Raw genomic sequence first — 25,415 nt, forward strand, 5'->3', positions numbered from 1 at the left:
GTGTAAGCAAACATTCAAGTGCGCAAATCTCATTGCAAGAATTCACATACTGATTTATGGATGTACAAAATTCGTCCGTGACTTCACATTTTTGATGCAGATGTGTGAATGTGTTTTGCTCCATATTCACTGTCTGCAGCAATAGTAGCAAAACGTGAGCGTACGAGTTTCTTTATTTGTGATTCGTAGAATAGGATTTGTGCACATGCAGTGAAGGATTCAAGAAGGTGTAACTGTTGTGTTGTGTTTGTGGGAGAGAGAAAAAAATCTACAAGTTTGCAACTTTTGTCTGTGACTTCACATTTACTGATACACGTGTGGCTGGCTATTATCTACAACTACAAATTCCGCTGTCACATACGCTCAGTTGTTTTGCACCAAAAATACCTTCATATCTGCGTATCAATCTTGAGTCATGCAGTCATTATACTATTATTGCACTGTAAAGTTATTTCTGGTTTTGATTAACGGAGAACCCAAGATGATGAACGGAGTGGAGGAGGACTATAACGTGCACTGGTACTCCCACGCGCCTCTGATCGTTCATTCAGCACCACAGCAACCGAACAGCGACCGCATTGTGCACGCCAACAACGGTGATGGGAACGGTTTGTTTTAAAAGCCGTACAGCAGTCGTTTTGTCAGCGCACATCATTTCGGTTTATCCACTCTCATCTGGACGCCTGTTTACTGAAGGAATATACGCTATAACGGAACGTCAAATGTGATTTGATCGAGAGCAACGCTCCGCCGAGTAACATACTTTTTCTCGCGGTTCCTCTTCTGTCGCAAATCATGAAATACTTTGAAACTGTTTGTTGTTCCGAAAGCGCAAACATCAATCGAGAAAAACAGAATCGCGACCACCTACTGTCGAGGCGAGCGGTCCGCCACACCTGACTGTTTTTCTGCCTCCGGTTGTGACATGAAAACTCGGACCAGAAAGAAACGGGTGAAAGGGCGAAGAGCTGCAAAAGGCCATGTGGATTTGAAAGGGAACATATCACATTGAAGTGGGAGCCCGGAACAATCCACAAGTCCGATCGTGACTGACAATCACAGGCATGAGGACACCAAAGATCAAGAGATGGTCGGAGGTCTTGCAACCTGTTGTTGATCCCGAGTAGACAGAGATTTGATGTTGATTATATCTAAATGGCAATGACTTGGGGGGGTGGGGAAACACATGCTTTTGATTGACTGATTTATGTCTTGTTTCTTAATTCAAATGTATTAATTTGAGGAGCAACTATATTGGGAGCCCAGACTGGACATGAGCATAGATTGACGTTTTTTCGGGAATATAAAGGTATATTTATATTAGGGGGAAAAACACCCTTCATGGTTGGTTGGTTGGTTGGTTACCCTGATTCTGACCTTCTCCAGCCATGGGGTGCCTTCAGAGCGTCGCCTGCAAACCTCGGATTAAACGCGAGAACATCGTTGTTTACGATGCCTCTGCTACTATTGACCACTGCCCCACAGTGATCGAGGAGAATTCACCCATAGTGCTCCGCTACAAAACTCCGTACTTCAAGGCCTCCGCTCGGATAGTAATGCCGCCGATCCCTCGAAACGAGGCTTGGATGGTGGGTTGGATTCAAGCGTGCACTCAAATGGAATTCTACAACACTTATGGAGACCTCGGCATGTAAGCATAGTGCATGTTTTATGACTTAGTCTTGACCATAAACACACATCCTGATCTAAAATTAGGGAAATTTAGCCACTGATATTCAAGAAATCATTTATGTGGGTCAACGCCAAATGAGGACGTCCAAGATGACAAAATCTCTTTAAAAAAAATAAATAAATAAAAATAATAAATCTTAGGAAAAAAGTGCCAACTTCTTGGAAAATGTACCTAACCTTTGAGTCTAGGTTTCAGGCATATTTACAAAACAGTTTATAACCAACAATTAACAACTCCAAAAACGTCAAGTAAAACCATCAATAATAAAAAAACATGACTTGAGTCATGATTCATGAATATCAAGAGTTATCTTAAAGTTACACAATTTGTCTTGAACAAAAAGTTTTTTTTTCATAGAGTCAAATTACCTGAAAAAAAAGTGAATTTAATTTATTTTAAAAATGTTGATCAATATTATGTTATTACTGATTAGATGGACAAACGTTATTTATATTAAATTACTTTAAAAAATAATTTTAAGTAATAGACTAATAAAACAATAAGCTGAATAGCTTCAACATTTCCATTGCTATGATCCAGAATTTCAGTCCTTTAATGAAATTATTTTTTGACTTTTTTTCTAATTCTCAGGAAAGTATTTTTACTTTAAGCCAAAAAAAACAAAACAATCAAAGTGGATTTAAATTAGAAATTGAAAACAGGTTTGTTATAGAAGTGGATTTTTTATGTATTTTAGAATATGTCATTTTAGAAAATGTCACTGACCCATCTTGTCACTCTGTTAATGTAAGTTAATCTTTCATTTATATGTGGCACTTTGTTTAATTATGTCTTCAAATAGTGTAAAGTAAAGGAGAATGTATTTTAGAATATGTCATTTTAGAAAATGTCACTGGCCCATCTGTCACTCTGTTAATGTAAGTTAATCTTTCATTTATATGTGGCACTTTGTTTAATTATGTCTTCAAATAGTGTAAAGTAAAGGAGTGCAGTGCACCAGTGATTTACATTCACAGAGAGTATGCATACATCAGCTCAGTGCCTGAGGGGACGAGTGTTTGCACCTTCATCAGTCGCTGCTCTTTCATTTATACTCCCACAAATGAGTTTCACAGCCTGTCACTAGATCAAACGGGAATAGAATAGCTGCTCTGAAACATCAGCGTGGTTGCGCTAAACAGAGTTTTGTATCGCAGGCGAACGCAATTACGTGCTCACTGCCTAATCTACAAATAAAGACAGAGCAGGAGAACGAGATAGAGACATTCTCACACCCACCCACGAGCCCTGTGACTCGTGATGTGGGCCCTTCTGATGCTGCCTGGGGGGCCTGTCAGTGTGGAGGTGTGGACATGTGTGTGGGGGTGTGTATTACTGCCTGAGCGGGTGGTTGCGTGGGGTTTTCTGTGACACAGATGGTGCCGTACTGAAGATAAAAATGCCAGCGTCGGGTCATACCTAACAACACCCAGCCACATTAACGTCCTCTCACACCGAGTCATTTTACACTGGCAGCTGGGACCCTCATAATGAATGTCATCCTTAACCCCAATTATCATTTGTACACTTGGACTCACCATCTTTTTACACTTATACAGTGGTGGCCAAAATTATTAGAACATTAGTATTTTGACCAGCTAAAAAGTGGTTTTAAGTCAGTTATTTCTATCTTTTGCTGTAGTGTGTCAGTAGGAAATATCAGTTTATATTCCCAAACATTCATTTTGCCATTAACTGTAATAATCCAGTGAGATTTTTGTTTGCACAAGGAGTCTGACAACAGCCAGTGCTCCACACAGATCTAAACTCATCATGCAGTCTGTCTGGAATGACATGAAGAAACAGAACAAACCGAGACAGACTAAATCCAGAAGAACTGTGGCAACGTCTCAAAGATGCTTCAAGAAACCTATCTGCAAAGCTACAGTACTGTTAAAAGTTTTAGGCACTTGTGTAAAAATGCTGTAAAATGAGGATGCGGTCAAAAATAATGTCATAAATAGATTTTCTATTAACTAAATTAAATCAACATCAGTTTGTTCTGTTTCTTCATGACATTCCAGACAGACTGGATGATGATGAGATCAGATCTCGGTGTGGAGCACTGACTGTTGTCAGACTCCTTGTGCAAACAAAAATCTCACTGGATTATTACAATTAATGGCAAAATGAATGTTTGGAAACATAAACTGATATTTCTGACACACTAAGCAAAAGATACAAATAACTTATTTACGGTTTAATACCATTTTTTAGCTGGTGCACGAAAATACTAGTGTTCTAATCATTTTGGCCACCACTGTATAATTGTTTAACGTCTAAACATTAATTTCCACAGGTCAAGCTGGGAGCTGCCAGAGTTACGAGAAGGACTGGTGAAGGCCATCAGTGACTCGGACGGCGTTAGTTACCCATGGTACGGAAACACGACTGAAACTGTGACCCTCTCCGGCCCCACATCCAAGCCTTCCCGCTTCTCTGTCAGCATGAACGATAACTTCTACCCCAGCGTAACATGGGCCGTACCGGTGAGCGAGAGCAATGTGCCTTTGCTCACGCGGATCAAACGCGACCAGAGCTTCACCACTTGGCTGGTGGCTTTGAATATGGCCACACAGGAGAAGATCCTCCTGCAGACAGTGAAGTGGAGGATGAAAGTGGACATCGCTGTGGACCCCTCCAAGCCGCTGGGCTCTCGAGCAAGACTCACCGGCCGGGTGCACCAGGACCAGCCCAAGGTGTTGACCCATATGGAGCCAATCCCTCCTAACGCTTTGGGTAAACCCAATGCTAATGACGCACAAGTGCTAATGTGGAGGCCCAAGCGAGGACCACCATTAGTGGTGATTCCCTCTAAGTAGCAGGTTGTGGCAAAACTTGAAGGTTTTTAATCAAAATAATCAATCTGCCTTAAATCCACACTGCTGCCTTTAAAGAGATACTTGGTTCTTGAACAGCCTTGGAGACACTTAAAGGGACAGTTCATTCAAAAAAATGAAAATTCTATAATCTTTAACTCACCCTCACATCACTCCAAACTTGTATGACGTTTGTTCCTTCTGTGGAACACACATGAAGATATTTTAAACTATGTTTTTGTCCATCCAATGAAACAAAACATTGGACCCTACTGACTTTCATTGCACAAAAGAAAGAAAGTCAGACAGGTTTCGGAAAAATTGTAGTTTGGGTGAACTGTCCCTTTAATTTGATATTGACATTTGCCTTAAATCCTCAGACTCAAGTACAGGAGAAGAAACCATACTTCTGCTCTACATAAAGGCATACTGGACCAAAAAATAAAAATCCTGTCATAATTTACTCACTTTCATGTCGTTCCAAACCTGTATGACCAATACACACATACATATATATATATATATATATAGTCTTAGAAATGTCTTAGTGTTTTTTATTATCGATACAATGGAAGTCAATGGGCTCCAATGTTGTTTGGTTCCCAGTGTTTTGCAAAACGTTCTTATGCAGAAGAAAGAAATGCAACCACATGAAAGTAAATAAAATGACAGAATTCTGTTTTTCCCTCCCGGGTGGAGTATCCCCTAAAAGGCTGTTGAAATCATAGACTATTCAACTATTCACAGATTACTTATTAGCTACATTTTTCTTTTAAAAGTTCTCTGTAAGTGTAAAATGTCTGAGCTACACAGAAGCCAGTCTTGCTCAGGCAGAGCAGCAAGCTATACATCCCAATTATAGATACACAATGTTGCAAAACATAAGAAGCAGTTGTGCATGAATGTACGACTTCAGAAGGTCTACAGCTGAATTCAGCATTGCCTTTCAGTTCAATCATTTTTTCTGAAAGTTAATTTTGAAGGCAGCAGAAAGCTTTAACCATCAGATATGTTTGCTATTCAGCACTGCATAATTTAAGTAAGAAGAGATGTAAGATTCTTAATTCCACTGAGCATAACCTGGACTGTGAATACTGCTGCAGTGGAAATGAGGGTACTTCGGCTGCTTAAATTTCTATGCTCTTAAGCTTAAGAATGTCTGGAGCTGTCTACTAATTCACTCTTCTGCTCACCTGGGAGCGAGGGAATCGAGGGAGGGGAAGAAAGAGATTTGAACAGTGCTGCAAACACCGCTACTCATTAGAGAGGTGAAAACCATCCGGACCTTCCTACTGAGATAAACACACATCCAGACACAAAAGCACAACAAACACTCAACCGCCTTCCTTATTGAAGCACCCTCCTCTTCCTCCTCTAGAGAATCCTGCACCTGCACAAATTACAGTGGAGTGATTGTTTGATTAACAAAAATGGACCCAATCCGTTCGCTTTAAAGCATTAAAACCACTGGATTTGTATAAACTGAATTCATGATGCCAAATGGGATGTGCAGACTTCAAAAATGACCCAATGCTGGTCTTCAGAGGTCACCGTAGAGTTTATTGATTTTGAGGTTCACAGTGTGTTCTGAAGGACTGGGGCAGCTAGAGTTGTCCTGACTGTAAAATCTATTTGCCTTTTTAATTAATTACCTTTTTCAAGCTGTGACTGCATGCATTGTTTTTACACCTTTTGAAAAAAATGCCAAGCCTGTTCTTTTCAATTTTGTGCTGCCCTTGTGAAAATGTGTGTATTGTTTAAAAAAAAAAAAGAAGCTAATTATACACCTGATTTATTATTACTCCTCACCAGATACTAATATGGCTTCACACATAGTGCAAAGTCGCTAAAAAGCACTTCCTTGCATATATAACGGAGTAACTCAAGTATTCTTTGTTGCCTGGCGACAGAGGTAATCTGTAAAATAATCACAACATCCCACAAACTGACTGGCTGGCATCATCTTAAGTATTGTTATCATTTTCTTTATAATAATATCGAAAGTTTACATTCCATTCACAAAAGATCCCTTATTCCCTCAATTTCTACAGCACAGAAACTAACCCAGCAACTCAGTCAATTAAAATAGCATAAAATATTTTTTATGACTTGCAGTTTGAATAATGACACAAAAATACAGTGATCCAACGACCCCCTAAGTAACATCTATTGCAGAGTTTCTGCGAGATTCAAGTTTTATTTGTGGCAAATTACTGCAGGCCACTGTTGCGAATCAAAAGCAGCCATTGCCCCTTGAAGATGAACGGATATTAAATGGCCAAGAAAAGCTGAACAAGTTTTGTGCCATTTGAAAATGGCACGTTAGGAAGTGTTTTTAATCCATTACCCATTAATGTGATCAGCGCCGATTAATGTTTTTCATGTAAAACAGGAGTTTCATTTCTCCCAGTGTGCTTCAGCTCAGCACTGCACAGCAGTGGCCCAGCCTGTTATCCAACCTTGTATCAATCCTTTTTTCCCCGCTCTCTACGCCTCCTCTCCTCTTCTCTGTCCTTCCACTCATTTCATCCTTTTGTTCCACTCCACTTTCACCTCGTCCATCCCCTTTTCATGCCCTGCTTGGGTTGGGTGCCGGCTTGCTCTCATAACCATAGAGAAACGTCGCCATTATGACTAATACTGTGCCCAGGAAGAACACACTGGACAGAAAAGAAGAACAAATGGATTTTCAGTTTTCATTTCAATTAAATACTTTTTTTTTTCTTTTTTTTTTTTTTACTTTAAATCAATTGAATTTAAAGCATTTATTGATCACAAGACATAAAAAATGTCCTTTTTACCTGGTAGGCTCAAAATCCTCAAGCCAGAAATATGAAATGAATGTGGAGAGGATAATTGAGAGTGATGTAGCAAAGCCTTTCAGTATGTTGTCAGCATACTTGATGACAGCAGCTATCACGAGCCCTCCAAGAGCCTGTGGGAGAAAAACAATCAATTTATATTGTTGCACATTAATGCGTTGCAGGGGAAAAGCTCTTGTGTTGCTTCCTGTTAGCTGTTGACGATGAAGCAATTATCAGTACTGACTCCCATGTAAACTTGTTTGCACTTCAGAAGTCTTGTACTAAAAAAAGTGTTCAAGCTCACCTGGAGAGCGACCACAATCCAGGTCAGCGTGTTGTAGCCCTGAAACATTCCGTGTTCTTGGACTCTGTCACCATCGTAGGCCAACATCCCGAAGATCCCAAAAAACAGGCCAAACATGCCTGCACACAGAAGACAGAGGGCAAAACATTTAGTTTGGTTTTACATACAACATCACTCAGCTATGTTTTTTTAAAAATAAATAAATAAAGTAAATAGGATTACAACTTAGTTACAAAATACATAAATTAATTATTAATTTATTTATACACATATTATTTATATATTTCAATTATTAATTTATAAATACATTTATTCTCCAATTATAATTAAAACTCAACAAATATGAAATGAATTTAAAATCACAAACAGTAAATGAACGATTTCATCTGTACTACCATTCAAAAGTTTACAGCATTTTTTTGATCAAAAATACAGTAAAACAGTAATATTGTAAACCATTATTAGAATTTAAAATGTTTCTATTTTAATACATTTAAATGCATTTTATTTTCCATGATAGCAAGGCTATTTCAGTAGCCATTAGTTCAGTTATCAGTGGCACAAACCTGTTTTGTTTTGTTTTTCTTTTCAGGATTCTTTGATGAATACAAAGTTCAAAAAGAACAGTGTTTATTTCAAATAGAAATCTTTTGTACTACTATAAATCTTTTACTGTCACATTCGATCCACGTGTCCTTGCTCAATAAAAGTACTACTACAAAAAAAAAAATTGTACTGACCTTAAACTTTTGAACAGTAGCTTATAAATGCAAGTGACTAAATGAATGGCTCATTCTGAGAAAACTATGATAAACTTTGATATGATCAAATTATAGGTTATCACATTATGTTGGCACCCATTGAAGAACAGAGATGCTTTTTTGGCTCAGCTCATTATGATGAACAGAAGTTCACATTAGGAGGTGAATCACTACAGACGCTCAATTCACACATTGCCAGTTATAAATAAACCCTACACTGAGATTCCACATGGCAAGAATGAAAACACACACACATAAATATTAGCCTTAAAGGCAGAGTGAGGGATTTCTGGTAGCCAATGTTTATATTTGAAATCACCAAAACAAACACGCCCCTACCCCAAAAGGGTCTTGCCCCTATTTTGATAGCTCCGCCCCACATATACGTACGCAACCAAGGCAACGATTAGTTCTGTGAAACAAAGCAAAACCAATGTTACACCGTGTCTACGGACGTGAGCGGCGCGGCGCAACAAATCCCGACAGAAAACTGCTGCCGGGTTCTATTTATGACGTGCTGACACAAATTTCAAATGGTTTTCAACGGTCGTTTGATCGCGTCCAGTGTAGGCAGACTTTAGCCGTTGTAGACACGGTGTTACTCACCTATTGAGAAGAAACATAGCAACCTCGGCGTCCGATCGCAGGCCTCCGCTCCTTGAGTTCTCTCCAGCGCTGGAAAGCTGATCCGATATTTACACGGGTCCTACTTCTTGCCTTATCGTTCCGCAGACGTTTTCCTCTTTTGTTTTTTATCCGCCATCTCTATCTTTCTGTCGCTGGCTCGGCTAATGTCCGTCCCATGCACTGAACGCGCTCTCCTCCACATCACGAGTAGACACGCCCCTTATTGCTGATTGGCTACAAGTTTGTTTTGCGATTCGGCCCGAATCAGTTTTTAAAGCATTTTTGAAAAATCCCTCACTCTGCCTTTAAGTTCCTGAATGTCAACTTAGACTGTTTTGTGCAAGGATTTTGCTTGCTAAAAGAAATAAAACCTAGTTGTTTGAAATTTGAGAGTGTCTCTCAGAAATACAGATTATACAGATGGTTAACAGACTTCTAGTGTAAAAACAGGTTATGTGTGTCATCCTCTGCAGTGAATGGGTGCCGCCAGAATGAGAGTCCAAACAGCTGATAAAAACATTACAATAATCCACAAGTAATCCTCACAACTCCAATCCATCAATTAAGGTCTTGTGAAGTGAAAAGATGTGTGTTTGTAATAAATAAATTCATCAAGGCATTTTAAATTCAAAAACTGTCTCTTAAGGTGAAAAAAGTCCATAATTCATAATAATGCTTTCTCTATTGAAAAAGTCCATCCCCTGTTGTCCTCTCACATCAAAATCCATCAACATGTTTGTTTAATGCCATTTATGACCTTTTCACTTGATCTCTGCCTATTTCTCTCCTGATTCAGATGAGATGTTTTTTTTCACTGGAGGAAACAATATTATCAATAGAGGACTCGTATTTCAGATGGAAACAGGGGCGTAGATTACGTGGGGGACGTGTCCCCCCCACTTTTAATATCACGTAAATTCGTCCCCCGCACTTTTTCGGGCAAGTGTGTTCGCATAGAAGTTTTCAAGAGCCGGTGTGAATAAATATAGATTTAAATTCAAAGAGACAGGATAGTCTGTGCATGATCTGATGTTTTATTCGGACCCAGAATAAGGCGAGATGAACATCACGGAGTGGTGAGCAGAAGAGACTTCTTTATAAAACATTAAAAATCTTACTGTTTAAAAACTGTTGACTGGTAGGTTATATAGATTACAGAAATGTTATATTGTAATGTTTTATATATATATATTAAAAAATATATATTTTTTATATATAACATTTCTGTCCCCCTCACTTCTGAAATGATGGCTACGCCCCTGGATAGAAAGCAACAGTTTAAAGAAGTTTTTCGCGTCACAAGACATTAATTGATGGATTGGATTTGTGTGGATTACTGTGATGTTTTTAATCAGCTGTTTGAATTCTCATTTTGACGGCACCCATTCACTACAGAGGATCCATTAGTGACCAAGCGATGTCATGCTACATTTGTCCAAATCTCTTTTGTTTTGATGAAGAAACAAACTCATCTACATCTTGGACGGCCTGAGGGTAGTAAATTTTTATTTTTGGATGAACTTTTTCTTAATGCATAACTGACCCTCTTTTAAATTCAATATAGGGATGTTTAGTATAATATAAGAGCCATTTTCTTTATAAACATACTTACCAAGCTGGATGTTTCGGACCCAAACACTCTGCTTGGTCTCTTTAAGGATCTTCTCAAAGTAGACACCAGCAAACCCACTAGAGCAACAGGCCACCAACACGGCCACCAGCCCTACAAACTGTGAGCCTGCAGTCAGCTGCTCTTTCTGTGGGTCTGACGGGGAGTCTGCTGGCCACTGTCCAAACAAACAAGCATAAATTACATGAATACATCAAAGACTATAGACTATAAGAGTTTTTTTGGCAGGTAAACTCTAATCAAGGTATTTTTACTTGTACAAGTGCAATGCCGGCCATAAGAATCAGCAGAGACAACCACTGGTACACCCCGAGCCTGCGGCCCAGCATAGAAACCGAAAACAGGGCTGTGGTCAGGATTTTCAACTGGTATGTCACCTAGAAGTGTACAAGAAAAAAAAAAACATAAGAATGACAGCCATAAAAATAAGGCAACTACTGGACAGATAGTGACTTACCTGGTAGGTAGCCGCATCAAGGTTGGACAGTGCTACATAAAGCAGGTTATTCTGTAGCGTGTAGATACCTGAAGGAATCGCCAGCTTCAGCGTGTCTATAGGCTTGTGTAGAATCTCCTGTCTCAAAATACTGCTCAGCGCTCGGCCGCTGTAACCTGTTTCACACAGACAGCAGTTACCCGGCAATAATGAATCAAACTCACAGCCATTCCTCCCAATGTAGATTTTAATTTCAAATAAATGCTGTTCTTTTAAACACAATATTAAGCAGCACAACTGTTCTCAACCTGATAAGAAGACATGTTTCTTAAGCACCAAATCAGCATATTAGAATAATTTCTGAAGGATCAAGTGACACTGAAATGCATTCAATAATATTTCACAATATTACGGTTTTCACTATATTTTTGGTTAAATAAATGCAGCTTTGATGAGCATAAGAGACTTCTTTCCAAACCATAAAGATCTTCTTTTTTTTTTTTTTACCAGTAGAAAGGTGAGTACCATAAAACTTTTGGAAGTAAATCTCAAAGGAAACAGACTATGCAAATGCAGCTATTTGTGTCACGCATCTCACAAACTTTAAATACACAGACAGCGATTGAATTTCTCACTGCATTCACAGTCACAGAAATGTGGATGACTTTCTAAGAACTAAAGTCTGACTACATTATTACTATGGTGCTTTCAGGAAAAGTTATCAAATACAATCTCAAGGATGAAGGAAGTCCCATGAAACTCACTATGATCTTTGAAGACAAGCCCCAAACAGGTGAGGATCTTGAGGAACTCTGCCACCACCACGGCAGAGGAGGCCAGGTAACGTGGCCCGTCACCCTGCAAGGTGCGCGAGTAACGCATGGTGAGCACCAGGGACGTGGTCTGGAACACCAGAATCCCCAGAGAGAGGTACTTCAGCTTGGCTGATGCCATGATGACAGCCTCTCACAAGGAGACCACGACAGACTGGGGTGACATGAGAAAGAAAGGGGCAAAGAGCAGACAGATGTTGAAATACAATGTTGTCCCAGCTGGGTCTGACAAGCAAGATGCTCTGTAAACGTTAATGGCCATAAACAACAGCTATAGTGTCTTTAACCAAGAAATCAAATATTAACCCTGCAGTTTACTAAATTTAGGGCATTTAAAGAGATAGTTCACCGTCAAATGAAAAGTGTGTCATGATTTAGTCAGACATTATTCGCTCAGTGGAAAGACAAATTGACACCTTGGTCTCCATTCAGTTTCACTGCATCTTTTTCTATACAGTGGAAGTCGATGGTGACTGAGGCTGTCATTTTGCTTTACATCTCCTTTTGTGTTTCAACGAAAGAAATACAGTAAACAACATGACATGAGGGGTGTAAATAATGACATATTTATTACTTATAGTTGAAAAATGGCTAAACTGGTTTTAAAAAGGAGAAAAAGAGTCAAATATTCTGAAACTTAAGCGTAAATAAAGTCAGCTGTAAAGAGTATTTACCATGGTATTTACGCATAAGTGGCTAAATGAATGCTAATTACTAAAAATGATTCAAATAATAAAACCAAACAGACGCGAGAGGACAGACGTTTAACATAAAACTATGATCCCACTTGGTAAAATAGCTGCAAATATCGCATTATATTTTCAGTCTCACCTTTTCTGAAGACTAACGTTACTGCAAAGATCCGGAAGAGTTGCAGTTTGTGAGTAGGAGTTTGAATACAAACATAAACGTTAAAACCCCGTCAAAGATCCATCCTTCAAGATGGGTTCTGCATAAGTTGAATCTACACACAGTGAGTTAAATAGTTCAACAGTCTTATTTTGACAGTTAACTTACACACTGCGAGCTGCTGCAGCTAAGCTATTATCTGAGGAAATCAACCGTTCTGGGTGTTCCTCGCGCATGATCATCTGCTATGTGTCCACCCATGCCGCATACCCTCATTCATCAAGAATGAAAAGCAGACTGTGTCAAGTGAAGTGTAGAAAATCTTCATATGAATCTCAACAATCTTGCAGTACTTCCTAGTGTTTTGTTTCGATCCTCATTATGTGTCGTTGTCGCCACCTATCGGTTGGCGGACAGAGTGATGTGTGAACAGAGTGAACTGAACCTTGATTGAGAAGCGCGCATTCACCTGCTTTGCATTGCATTTATTAGTCTTCGTTTTTGATCTTTTGTTATAAAATGCCCTTTGCACGCTTTCCTTTTGCAAGTAGTGGGCAATTGTAACACTAATATCAATCAACCTAATAAATAAATATATAACAATTAAGATATAGACAGATGGATAGATGGATAGATGGATAGATAGATAGATAGATAGATAGATAGATAGGGACTCATTCATTTAGCCAGATCAATTTGTAAAGGTTTTCCTTTATTTGTGTTTCATCTCTATTTTAATCATCAACTGTCTTGGATTATTTCCAATACACAGTTTTTTTTTTAAATCACAAATCGTAATCTATAAAATACTAAGACGAAACATTTACTTCATTCTAGCATACTGTATTGCATATATTTGGTGAACAGGAAAAGAAAGTACAATATGGCATAAAAAACCCAAAACATAAAATTATACACAGCACATATAAAAAAAGCCTTGCATAACATTTGGGTGAAGATACAATGTTCCAAAACCTTTGCTTTGATCTTTATTTGGTGGACTAACAGCCATTGAATTCCTCAGATTTCAATACACTAAATATCATACTGTTGAAGGGCCCTTAAGTGCTACAGGATATCAAATGTTTCCAAAAAGAACATGCCATATGGAGCCTATAGTACATAAAGGTTTCTATTTGCATAAGCAGACTCTCTTAATATTGTCCTTGAGCTCACACAATATCACTGATCCACCCACCTGCACAAATACAGCATACCGGAACTTCATAAGACCTTTGACAGTATTTCATCACCACTCTGACTAATGTATGCATGCATCTCTAAATACTATTATGAGTGTTTATTTGGTGTTTCAGGGACCCAGGGGCTTTATTGTGCAAAACACATTTAAAAAATGTGATTGTACTAATCAGTTTTATAAAGCTTTGCTCAAAAACACAAAACAGAAAAAGTGAAACAGCACATTTAGATTGTATAAAGTATTATTTCTAAATTACCAAGTGATTCATACGGTTGCACAGACAGGCTGATTGTATTTAGGATGAAGGAAATACATGACATGTATTTAAAACTCATGTAAATAAAAGATACGACTTCAGAACAAGTTAAACTGCTCAGAATATCAATATACAGTAACACAAAAAAGGCAGAACAAAACAAATACAATAGTAACAATGGTTACAAAGATGTTGTAAAAGGCACTGATAATATTATGTATAAACGTTTAGTTTTCCGAAAGGCTCACGCGGCTTGATGATGGAAGCTGGAATTCCTCTTCAAACCTCTGTCATGTTTGTGCGGCCACTGAATACTGCATACCATTTCAAAAGAAACAAAGTGGAACCCATTCGTTTTTACACACCTCCTTCTACCTCTCTTAATCATTGGCAAGGCAAAGGATAAACCGTAACAGACAACAAGGAAATAACATAAAAATTTAACATTTAACTATTTACACCACAGTTTAGCTCTGAACTAACTACACATGAATGAATGAGATGTATGTGTAGCACATTCATGTTACCAATCGCAAAAAAGTACCACCAATTCATTTAAGAAGCATTTCATTACAAAATGTTTTCATTACATTTCACTACAAAAAAAAAAATGCAGGTTGATCTAAAAAAATTAGAACACATGAAAGCTGACCCATTATATAAAAAGATTAAATTATCAGTTAAAAGCATAGCTCACCAATAAACTCTGATGTACTTTCAAACCTGTATGACTTTCTTCTGTGGAGCACAAAAGAAGATCATTTAAAGAATGTTTTTCTTCATACAATGAAAGTCAGTGGGGTTCAAAATAACCTTAAACCATTTGACTTCGTTGTATGGACATAAAAAGGAAAAAACAAAGACATTTTTAAAAATATCTCCTTTTGCGTTCCACAGAAGAAAGTAAGTCATTCAGGTTTGGAACAACAGAAGAGTGTTGTGTGAACTATCCCTTTAATGTTGGTACCAACTAAGCATATCTGGTTTTCAACATCAACAAAAATGATCAAAAAAAGACGGCAGATTAAATGAGAAAATTTCCTTCAAATTGTAAAATGTTTGACTAAATCTTGAAATAAATTTCCCCAAATTGGGGACGGTAACCGCAGTTGAGACTCCTTAGTTTGGCACTGTGATTGTCCATTGGTAACAGTGCCCTAGATCGTACACGGCCGTTAACAGGATTCCCGAGTTGTTAAAGCCGTTTCTCTTTTCTGTTTAGACCGGGGCTTCTGTGCGATGAAATATCCAGGCTAATGGGAATTTACAATACGCAAACTTCAAAGTCAACATGCAGAGCGTAATAAAGACTGGAGAAGAATGGAGAAAGGATAAATGGCCACTCCTCTGGCAGCTGAAGAGAGAGTCAAACAAAGCAGCCGTGCAATTAAACTCCCGAAGGTCCTACGCATACACACTGCTGCGCTGTGACTGCTGCGACTGCGTCGGCTGCGCAGCCTGTGACGGGGGCTGCAGCTGGGCTTGTTCGGGAATGTGTGTGTGGCAGGAAGGAGGCAGTGTGTGGGGGTTTCCTAGAGGGGTGGGACTTGTTGTGACATCGGACCAGTCTGAGTTGGAGTGGGGCGACGAAGAGGACCAGGGGTCAGGTGATTCGGGCGAAGGAGTGAGGTAGGGGTGTTCGCTGGGATTGTGTGCAGGATGACCGGGGGTGGTTCCCTCAGAGCCAGCGGTGGCGTAGCTGTGCTGGGAAGGTGGCGTTGGATATTTATCCACGGGGCTCTGGCGTGGCAGATAGGAAGCTACTTGTTGTGCTTGGCTCTCAGGCAGCCCGTGAGGGAGTGCGTGGTTGTGACCGTGGGGGTGCGGAAGGGTATGTGACAGGCCGTGCTGCATTCCCACATCAGGCATGGGGTACATCATACTCTGGTTACAGTGCAGGTGCTGACTTTGTGCCTGATTTTGCCCCTGTGCCTGCATCTGCCCCTGTTGCGCCTGCTTGAGGAGGCTCTGCCCGTTGCCTGCCGCCATCATTTGGAAGGTGACAATGGGTGGCAGCTGTTCACGGCTCATGGTGACGTTCATCGGGGTGAGCATGCCCGGGCTGTGGTGCTGCTGCATGCTGGTGTGGCCCGTGCTCATCTGGTGGGGTGGCATGAGGCCAAACATGTGGCCATTGAAGCTGTGTTTGGCCAAACCCACCCAGCTTTGCTGCTGGCCCAACATGTGACTCACAGGAGGCAGCATGGGCCTCACGGATGGGGTGCTGAGCAAAGGGGGAGAATTCGCCGTGCTGGTGGTGGCCACTGCCTCTCCGGCGTACGAGTGTGGAGACTCCAGGGAATCCACAGGTGACATGGTGACCGAGCTCTCTGAGAGGCCGCCAGCTGCTTTGGTGATATTTCCGCTGGCTCCTGCCACCGCCACAACATTCGGTCCCTCTCCTCCGGCCGGCTTCTTCCGCCTCTTCGCCTTCATTTCTTTTAGATCTTTGGCTGTCCCAGCTCCAACAGTGTTTGCTTTTCCTCCTGCTCTGCGATTCTTTTTGCCCTGTGGTCCTGGACGCATGCCGATCATGAATCCTGTGCCATTTGTCCCACAGACCATGGAGGAGTGTCCCCCGCCGTTGCCCACGTGGTTAGGCCCAGAATGTGGGCTGTGCACCAGGTTGTACTGGTCCAGCAGACGCACAATGTCGTGATGCATTCGTTCTTGCGCAGTATCACGAGGCAGGCGGTCTAGGTGGTCGGTGATATCACGATTTGAATAATGATCTAGGAGAACTTGGGCCGCTTCAAAGCTGCCCTCCCTGGCAGCCAGGAACAAGGGGGTCTCCTCCTACATCACAGAACAAACAAAACTGAAGTGTTTGGCTGACACACAAAACATCTGTGCACTCGAAAAGTGATTAAACATGCACATAAACAAATAGACATGAACGAGTACCTTGTTGTCCTGCATGTCTCGATTGGCTCCATTCTTGAGTAGCACTAAAGTGGCGTCTACATTATTAACAGCAGCGGCCCAGTGCAAAGCTGACTTGCCTGAGGATAAGATGAGAGCGATGAGATTAAACCATTTTATGTCTAGAATTAATTTCTTTCCATTTATCAACAAAGTTCTTTACTATGATGTATGTTCATACAGGTTTTCATCTTACCATGGTCATCCACAGCATTGACATCTGCATGGCAGTGCACCAGTTCCTCCACCATGCCCTCCACTGCCAGTCTGGCTGCCAGGATGAGTGGTGTGGTGCCGTCATTCATACGGGCATCAAGATCCGTGGCACGGTTACGGATGAGAATCTGGTGTTCAAAAACACAATAATAATTGGTATGTGCACACAAAAACTCACACAAAAAATTTTCACAAACCCTGAATAGAGAAAGAAATAAAAAATATACTATCTGCAAACTACAGTTGTCTGTGTGTATATATAAATACATGAACATTTTTCCACAGTGCATGAGAACTGCCCACAGAAGAGATATTCAGGAAATAACCAGAAGTTCCAATCAAAAACTAACAAAACAGGACCCAGATCAGCTAAAAAACTATTTACGAAACAAATACAATTACATGACAATATATATTTTTTTAATTGGTGGATAACAATATATTATGATATACACATTTTAATGTAAAAGTGAAAAATACTGAAAAATATAATTCCCACAGTGAAAGTAGACTGATCACAAATTTATTTTCCCCCAAATATATAAATAAATAAGTATATAATTACTGTTATAAATAATGTTCAAATAAATACTGTCTTAGTTTTTTTTTATTATATCTAAAAATAAGAAAAATATTTGTATAAAGATGTACTATTAAAGAGCATAAAGATCACTATTAAAGAGCACTTTCTAGGTAATTATTATTATTATTATTTTTTTTTTAAATATATATATATACTTTTAATATTTTAGAGCTGTTGTATAGCTCAACTGTATGTTAGTCACTATAGATATTTGCATGACTTATTTAATCATTTCCTTGTGTTTTCAAGGCATGGATGTCACAAGTTTAAATTTCATTGATAATTTCCATGACTCTGGGAAACCTGTAATTTATGATGAAGTTAGCCTTAGCAGGCATATGAAGTTAGCCTTAGCACATTCCCTCACCTGAAAGACTCCTTGGGCATCTGCCGCCACGGCCGCATGTAGAGGGGTGCGGCCCATGTTATCATGAGCATTGGCATCAGCACCAGCATCCAGCAGTCTCTTGGCGGCATCAGCTCGGGCGTAACGTGCAGCGAGGTGAAGGGCAGACTCCCCGGTGCGATCTGTCTGGGCATTGAGCGATGCACCCTGGCCAATTAAGTCAGTTATGACGTTTGTGCCAGGCTCGTCAGCGCCACTTTCCTCCTCCTCATCTCCCAGCATGCTGCCACAATCGGGGCTGCTGCCACTTCGTAGAGATGCCAGCATGAGAGGAGTGAAACCATCTAGGAGCATGAAGGAGAATACGGAGTAAGTCAAACTTTTTAAAAGGAAAACAAGAGAGTGAAAACCTTCTTTCCTCATCTACTCAGATTGTGAGTAAGAAAGAATCTCAGTCTGTTAACCTGGTCCTTTAACATTGACATCCAGGCTGTCCATGTCTATGTCCGCCTGAGGGGGAGTGAGTGTGATGTCCGCAGCTTTGTGATGCTGCAGGGTCCACTCTCTCCTGTCCACTCCTCCATCCACTCCAACAGGAAGCAATGGCTTATCCTCCATCTGTGAGGTTGGAGGGGTCCATTCAGATTGATCATAAACAAAGGGATCTGTTACTGTCATCTTCAGGGCTGTGGAGGTACCGTCTCTTACCCTTGGTTTTTTAGATAGATGATCCTCCTCTGACCAATGATGGGTAGAACTGCCATCCATCAGCCCTCCATCCTGTGGTTTCTGCATGCTCCTGAAAGAAAGTGGAGGATAGAGAAAAAAGGGTTGACTTAAGATGCCACCTGAAATCAACAGATTTACAGAAGCAAGTAAAAAAGATTCAGGCTGTTGTTGCTTTTAAAGCATCATATATTCATTTCATCACATAAGTGCTAAAAAAACAAAAGAGATAGGAAATGGCCCACTCACACATTTTAAATAATAATAGATGTGTATAATGTGTTAAATGTATAATATACATAATATATACAATATCAGTTGAAAGCACACTGTCACATTATTCCTACTTATTAATCAGGAACTTCCCATGGCAACATGAAGGCAGCAAATATCTTGAGATCATTGTAGAGTTCAGGCGCACACTTACTTCATGCCAAAATCATCCTGTCCCACTGGCTCCCTCCGCTTGCTGTCTTTCTTTGCCAGAAAGCCATCAGGAAGCCATAAAGTCCCATGCTTGCGTTTACGCTTGGCAGCCAACACACCCAGCAACAAAATCAGCATGATGATAGCTGCAGCCACAGCAACCAGGTACAGGAGAGGAGGCATGGGGGGTACTGAATCTTTATCGCCTGAGGTGGAAGAGGATGGTTAACAAAGTTTATAAAGAGAGAACAACACAGTGAAAACCACAATTCCTTTTTGCTAGGACCCTGTTTTACTAGTTCACTTACTGCCCACAGAGTAGACGGGGTACGGCAGCTCTGATTTCAGGTACTCGGCAGCTATGAAGGCTGCAGCCTGGTCTGCACTGGAGATGCATTCGTCCGAGTGCTGAGAACACTGTCGATTGTCAATCTCCAGGTGAACCTTTGATCTAAACCAAGGAGACATCCAAAACCATGTTAATTTATACAAGCACAACAACATGAAGGTAAACAACAAAATGTTCATTTCTGGGTGAGGAACATACCCAATAACCTCCCTCTCCAGCTCTCGTTTTCCACGTTGCTTCATAGTGGCAATATTGTTTTGAATTTTGTCTTCCTCATTTCCATAGTATGGGTACACCATAGGTCTCTTATGCTCATCCAGCTTAAGTCTCAGGTTGGTGTGCAGCAGTGTCCCCAAAGAGCGCAGGAAACCCTTAAGGTCACCCAAAAGCTCCTCGGGCTGCAGCAGCACCACAATCACCAGTGTACCATCAGCCAGCTTGGGAGGAGTATCTGTGGCACAGTCCAGACCATCCCAGCCACATGCTTCTGTGTTGCAGCCCTGGTTACAATGACCATTGGCGTAATGATCTGCACAGTATCTGTCATATCTAAGGAGAAATTAGGTTAATAAATATGTATTATTATATATAAAATGGAAATATTATGTAAATATATATATTTGGGGCCTGTATGATTTATTTTTGTTTTTGACAAAAGTCTATGTTCACCAAGACTGAAATTATTTGATCAAAAATACAGTAAAAACGGTAACATCTACATCTAAATGTTTTCAAGCATTATCTTTGCAAGTTTCTCAAAGAAGAGCAGTAATCCTCTAGAATGAGAGAGATACACTGGGACACATACTTGCAAGTGCTCGGGCCCGTCGATGAACCTTTCTGGCATTCAAAGCTGTCAAAGAGGCAGCCTGCATTGTCGCACTCTGGGTCACAGCGGCCATTATGGAATAACTCCCAGCAGGGTACGGAGGCTGTGCAGTTCTTCCAGGGCTTGTCCCAGTGCAGCGTACAGTCGCCTCCATCCCACTCACATTCTGGGGTCCTACATTGTGGGTCACACACTTTGTCTCCTGCCCGCTGTTCGCACTCCAAATATGGGCAGGAAGGTTTATACGTTTGACAGGTCGGCCCACTGAAGCCGGGTGGACACTGGCAGCTGAACTTGTTAGAATCATCTGGCATACATCTGCCACCATTTTGACACATGCAGCGGTTTGTGATGCTCTCGCAGTGCGGTCCGGTAAAACCCTTTGGGCAGCGGCACTGCGGGCGACCCTTTATCTCCACGCACTGTCCACCGTTTGGACAGCGCAAACTGGCACAGGAGAAGATCTCAAAATCACCACAGTTGAAGCCAGTGTAACCCTGAAAGAGCCACACAGAGGCTGTTAGACCCCAAAAATAAAGCAAATCATGGTGCTACCTTACAATGAAATGACTGGGGGCTAGTAAGACAGCAGCAGTGAGTGAAAGAAGAGTAAAAGACGAGTTAAGAGGAAGAATCAGACTTTCACTTCATACCTGATTTATGCAGCTTCAGTCTTTAGTGCAAGCATGAGAATAAGGAGAGAAACAAGCAGCCTTGAGAAAAGGAAAATTTTCACTCAAAGCAAAGCTAATGCAGCCATTAAAGGTTGTAAAAGAAATGTCGGAAAGCACAGCAAGAGACATATTAGTCATTAAAATACCCTCCTCCTCTCGGAGAGCAGTTAGTGAATATTCAATAAAGGCTTTATGTATTTACCAAAATAGGGAATGCTACACAGTACAGCAAAAATGTAATTGCTTGCGCATGCACACATACATACTAGCATTCAAAAGTTTAGGGGTCAGTAAGATTTTATTTCAAAAATAAATGCTGTTTTTTGTTTTCTATTTATCAAAGAATCCTTAAAATTAAGCAGCGTAACTGTTTTCAACAGTGATAAGAAATGTTTCTTGAACATCAAATCAGCATATTAGAATGATTTCTGAAGGGTATTGTGACACTGAAAATTGCTGAAAATTCTGCTTTGCATTCACAAGAATAAATTACATTTAAAAAATATTAAAATAACTTTGTTTAATGTTAATTTTAAGCTTTAAAAAAAAAAAACTTTTGAATGGTTGTATACACACATATAACTACTAACTCTGCACTTACAGGTTGGCAGGTACAGGTGTATCCATGTAATGAACTCGTGTTCATGGCACATCTGCCGTTGTTGTGGCATGGCTTGGACTGGCACAGATCCACCATTAACTCACAATGTTGCCCTACAGGGGGACGGAGAGCACAGAAGTAAGAAAGAAAATAGTTCATTTGAACCACTTTAAAATAGCTAGTATGATAATCTCTGATTCTAAAATAAGACCTCACCAGTATAACCGAGACGACAGCGGCACTGATAGTTATTGGTGAGCGGCACACAGTCAATGGTGCCGGCTGGATGGCAAGGTCCAGAAAGACACTCGTTCACATCTCCCTCACAATGCTCTCCAGTGAAACCAGGAGGGCAGGAGCAAGTGTACCGCCCCACACCATCCACACACTGGCCGCCATTCTTACAGCGTGCGCCGAACTCTGGGGCACATTCATTCACGTCCACCTCACACTGCAAACCTGCACAACAGAGAAGATGTGGTAAAGGGACATTTACACATCAGTGTAACATCTGAACATTAAACATACTGCATTAAGAATCAGTCATACCTTTGGTGCCAGGAGGACATGCACAGGAGAAGCGGTTGATCAAATCAATACAGGTACCTCCATTGCGACAGGGATTCGACTGGCACTCATCAACATCATATTCACAGTTCACGCCCTGAAAACCTGCTTTACACTAATAGAGAAAGTGAGAGGTTTAGATAATAAAAGATAAATAAATTTCTCTATTGTATATTATTTTGATATATACTACTGTTTAAAAGTTTAATGTAATTTATTCCTGTGATGGCACCGCTCAATTTTTCATCGTCCATTACATCATCCAAGTCTTCAGTGTCACATGATCCTTCAGAAATCATTATAATATGGTGATTTGGTGCTCAAGAAACATTTCTTATTTATAATGTTATTAATGTTGAAAACAGTTATGCTGCTTAATATTTTTGTGGAAACCGTGATTTTTTTTCCAAGATTCTTTGAATAGACATTTAAAAGAAATTGTAACATAAAAGATACATGTCTTTATAATGTCACTCTATTTACTAGTGCTGTATTCGATACAACGATACGACGATGTATCGTCACAGAGATTTGACGATACCGATACAGCTGGCCCTGTATCAATATTGTGGCACGTGTGCAGCAGTCTCTTCTCATTTTTATTTTTTAAACGTAGAGAGTATGTTAATTTGTGCAATGATAACTTACCAGCAATGTAAATAAGACGTTTTAATATATTAGAATGAGTAGCCTACATTACAATATAAATTTATTAGAACGAGTACACTAAAAAATAATGAATAGAGCATAATATATAGGCTACAACAAGGTTTAATCTGTCCGCAGAGGAACACAACTGGGTTGCCTGATATAAAGAGACGTAATCCCCAAAACAGAGCTTCCAACTTGCGCAATACGGAAATATCTGCAAAGTGTGCTACTTATTTGTCAACTTGGCAACCATGTGCACGCGCTCTCTCTCTACTGTGGATAAACGCGCTTTCTTTCTGATGACACCGGTAAGCTTGCAGTTTAGCGATCTCCACTTCAATATTCTATTCTCAGAAAAGTGTAATTCATCAAGTGTTCATTTATGAGAGAGAGAGAGAGAAGCCGTGTTTCTCTATTAACAGAGGCTTTAATTCCTTTAGAAACAATGATGTTACCATCTCCTTGTTGAGAAAGATAATGTAGCTCTTCAGCGATTAAGCTATTTAGTTGATAAAATTGAGGGGCAGCGCTAAAAAGTTTGTTCCTGAATGTCTGAGTGCGGCCGTAACGTGATCTGTGTGAGTGACTGAGCGTCTGTAGTACAGTTATGGAGGCCCTTCATAATGCAGAGGTCACCTGCCTGCTCTGACAATAGTTAGAAATGGCACTATAGTATGCAGTGTTTAATAACTGTTAACAGCTGTTTTACTAAATTCTGCTGAGGTGAAATTCAGTGCAGTCCTGTATCGTGATACATATCGTATCGTGGCCAGTCTGTATCATGATACGCATCCAATCGTGACTTTGCTGGTGATACACAGCCCTAGTATTTACCCCAAACTTTTGAATAGTAGTGTATATCTATGTTAGTAAGTGAGATTGGTTTACCTTGCAGTCATATCCACTCTGGTAGTCCAGACAGGTCCCTCCATTTCTACAGGGGTTGGAAAGACATTCATTCACCTTGTCCTCACAGTAACTGCCCATATAACCTCTCTGACACATACACTGGTGTGTGTTGTCTTTGTCGATACACCGCCCTGCGTGCTTACACACCATGTCCACCGCCACACCTAGAGCAAATCAGAAGTTACATTAAGAATTCAACCAAACCTACAGCTTAATCTCCATTACATTTTGCTGCATTTCAAAACAGTTACAGTGAAATTAGTCACTCTGTCTAATCTCTCACCCTTGTTTTTGGCAACAGTCTGACAGGACATATTCGGGATGTCACAGTACAGGCCTGTCCAGCCATGCTGACAGCTGCATCTCCAATCCATCTCCTTCTGGATGCATGTGCCTCCATTCAGACACTTTATATGACTGCACACGTTCACCATTGACTGCAGAATGAAACAGTCAGAGAAATGAACTAAACTTTAATCTCTGAACATTCACCTACTGACAACCAAATTTCAACACAGGACAAGAATCATTTTATTATTCCAACTGAGTGTCTAGTATGTATTTACTGAGATGAAGAATATTTCATGTTTAATGGCAGTTAATTAGCAGACAGTCCAAAATGTAGACTTAAATCAACCTCTAGTCATTGAGCAACATCAGACTGTGTGGGTTTGCAATCTAAAACTGAATGGACAGTTTTTACCTCGCAGGTTTTTCCATTATACATCAGTGGGCAGGTGCAATGGAAAGTCCCCAGGCCGTCTATGCAGGTGCCACCATTTTTACAGGGATGAGAGTCACACTCGTTCAGTTCATACTGGCAGAACTGACCCGAAAAGCCATGCCGACAGCGGCAGGTGAAACGGTTAATTCCATCCACACACGTTCCATTGTTGAGACAAGAGCTATGGAGTAAAAGAGAGAGAGAAAATGAATACGCATATATATGATACAGTAAAATAAAAGAATACCTGGATCATTTATATGGAAATCGTACGTCTCAGTGCAATCTGGGATATCACGTTCACAGTTGATGCCGTCATAGCCAGGCGGGCACTGGCATGTGTAGCTGTTCACGTAATCAGTGCAGCGACCTCCATTCCAGCAGGGATTGCTAGCGCACTCGTCCACTTCCTCCTCACAGCGCTCACCATAGAAACCAGCTCTGCACTGGCACAAGAACCGGCCCACTTTATCAACACACGTACCCCCATTACGACATGGATCTGGAGAAGAGAGCAAAAATTCAAATTATTGGGTTTTTCAAGTTGGGGTCCAAAGACCCCTAGTAGGCCACAAATGAGTTGACATGAAAAAGATTTAACAAAATTTATTTTTAGGGCTGTCAAAGGTTAATATGTTGAGCAAAGTATTTTGTAAATTTGTTTTATATGTTTGATATA

The 25,415-nt window shown here is 40.4% G+C and overlaps 3 protein-coding genes across 5 annotated transcripts in view; 1 reads left to right on the forward strand and 2 right to left on the reverse strand.

The window, feature by feature from the left end:
* The first annotated feature begins 1,242 nt into the window (after positions 1 to 1,242).
* LOC107717547 (protein FAM78B-like) lies at positions 1,243 to 4,515 on the forward strand. The gene is made up of 2 exons (XM_016524326.1): positions 1,243 to 1,651; positions 3,993 to 4,515. The coding sequence occupies exons 1-2, from the start codon at positions 1,389 to 1,391 to the stop codon at positions 4,513 to 4,515; spliced, it is 786 nt and encodes a 261-aa protein (XP_016379812.1). The 5' UTR covers positions 1,243 to 1,388.
* Positions 4,516 to 5,584: 1,069 nt separating this feature from the next.
* Positions 5,585 to 13,213, reverse strand: LOC107717552 (UDP-N-acetylglucosamine transporter-like). Of its 3 annotated transcripts, XM_016524335.1 has the most exons (9): positions 12,925 to 13,213; positions 12,739 to 12,759; positions 11,839 to 12,061; positions 11,096 to 11,250; positions 10,893 to 11,015; positions 10,621 to 10,795; positions 7,621 to 7,739; positions 7,314 to 7,447; positions 5,585 to 7,172 (listed from the first exon to the last, which is right to left on the reverse strand). In XM_016524335.1, exons 3-9 carry the CDS (start codon positions 12,026 to 12,028, stop codon positions 7,082 to 7,084), a joined length of 987 nt encoding a protein of 328 aa, XP_016379821.1. In that variant the 5' UTR covers positions 12,029 to 12,061; positions 12,739 to 12,759; positions 12,925 to 13,213; the 3' UTR covers positions 5,585 to 7,081. The 3 variants fall into 3 exon arrangements, with proteins under 3 accessions (XP_016379821.1, XP_016379820.1, XP_016379819.1); XM_016524334.1 differs by lacking the exon at positions 12,739 to 12,759; XM_016524333.1 differs by having other exon boundaries at positions 12,739 to 13,213.
* A 509-nt stretch (positions 13,214 to 13,722) lies between these two features.
* The window catches only part of LOC107717553 (neurogenic locus notch homolog protein 2-like), an 88,032-nt gene continuing 76,339 nt past the window's right edge, over positions 13,723 to 25,415 (reverse strand). Inside the window, 18 exon segments of the mRNA XM_016524336.1 lie at positions 13,723 to 15,740; positions 15,742 to 17,009; positions 17,118 to 17,215; positions 17,332 to 17,479; positions 18,302 to 18,624; positions 18,745 to 18,898; positions 18,989 to 19,079; positions 19,434 to 19,638; positions 19,741 to 19,883; positions 19,980 to 20,330; positions 20,590 to 21,107; positions 21,886 to 21,998; positions 22,102 to 22,344; positions 22,435 to 22,567; positions 23,992 to 24,176; positions 24,296 to 24,449; positions 24,716 to 24,917; positions 25,010 to 25,238. Of these exon segments, the coding sequence (XP_016379822.1) occupies positions 15,500 to 15,740; positions 15,742 to 17,009; positions 17,118 to 17,215; positions 17,332 to 17,479; positions 18,302 to 18,624; positions 18,745 to 18,898; positions 18,989 to 19,079; positions 19,434 to 19,638; positions 19,741 to 19,883; positions 19,980 to 20,330; positions 20,590 to 21,107; positions 21,886 to 21,998; positions 22,102 to 22,344; positions 22,435 to 22,567; positions 23,992 to 24,176; positions 24,296 to 24,449; positions 24,716 to 24,917; positions 25,010 to 25,238 (4,799 nt within the window). The 3' untranslated portion in view covers positions 13,723 to 15,499.

This window comes from Sinocyclocheilus rhinocerous, unplaced genomic scaffold (genome assembly GCF_001515625.1).
Source record: "Sinocyclocheilus rhinocerous isolate Xijiao unplaced genomic scaffold, SAMN03320098_v1.1 scaffold813, whole genome shotgun sequence".
NCBI classification, from domain to species: Eukaryota; Metazoa; Chordata; class Actinopteri; order Cypriniformes; family Cyprinidae; genus Sinocyclocheilus; species Sinocyclocheilus rhinocerous.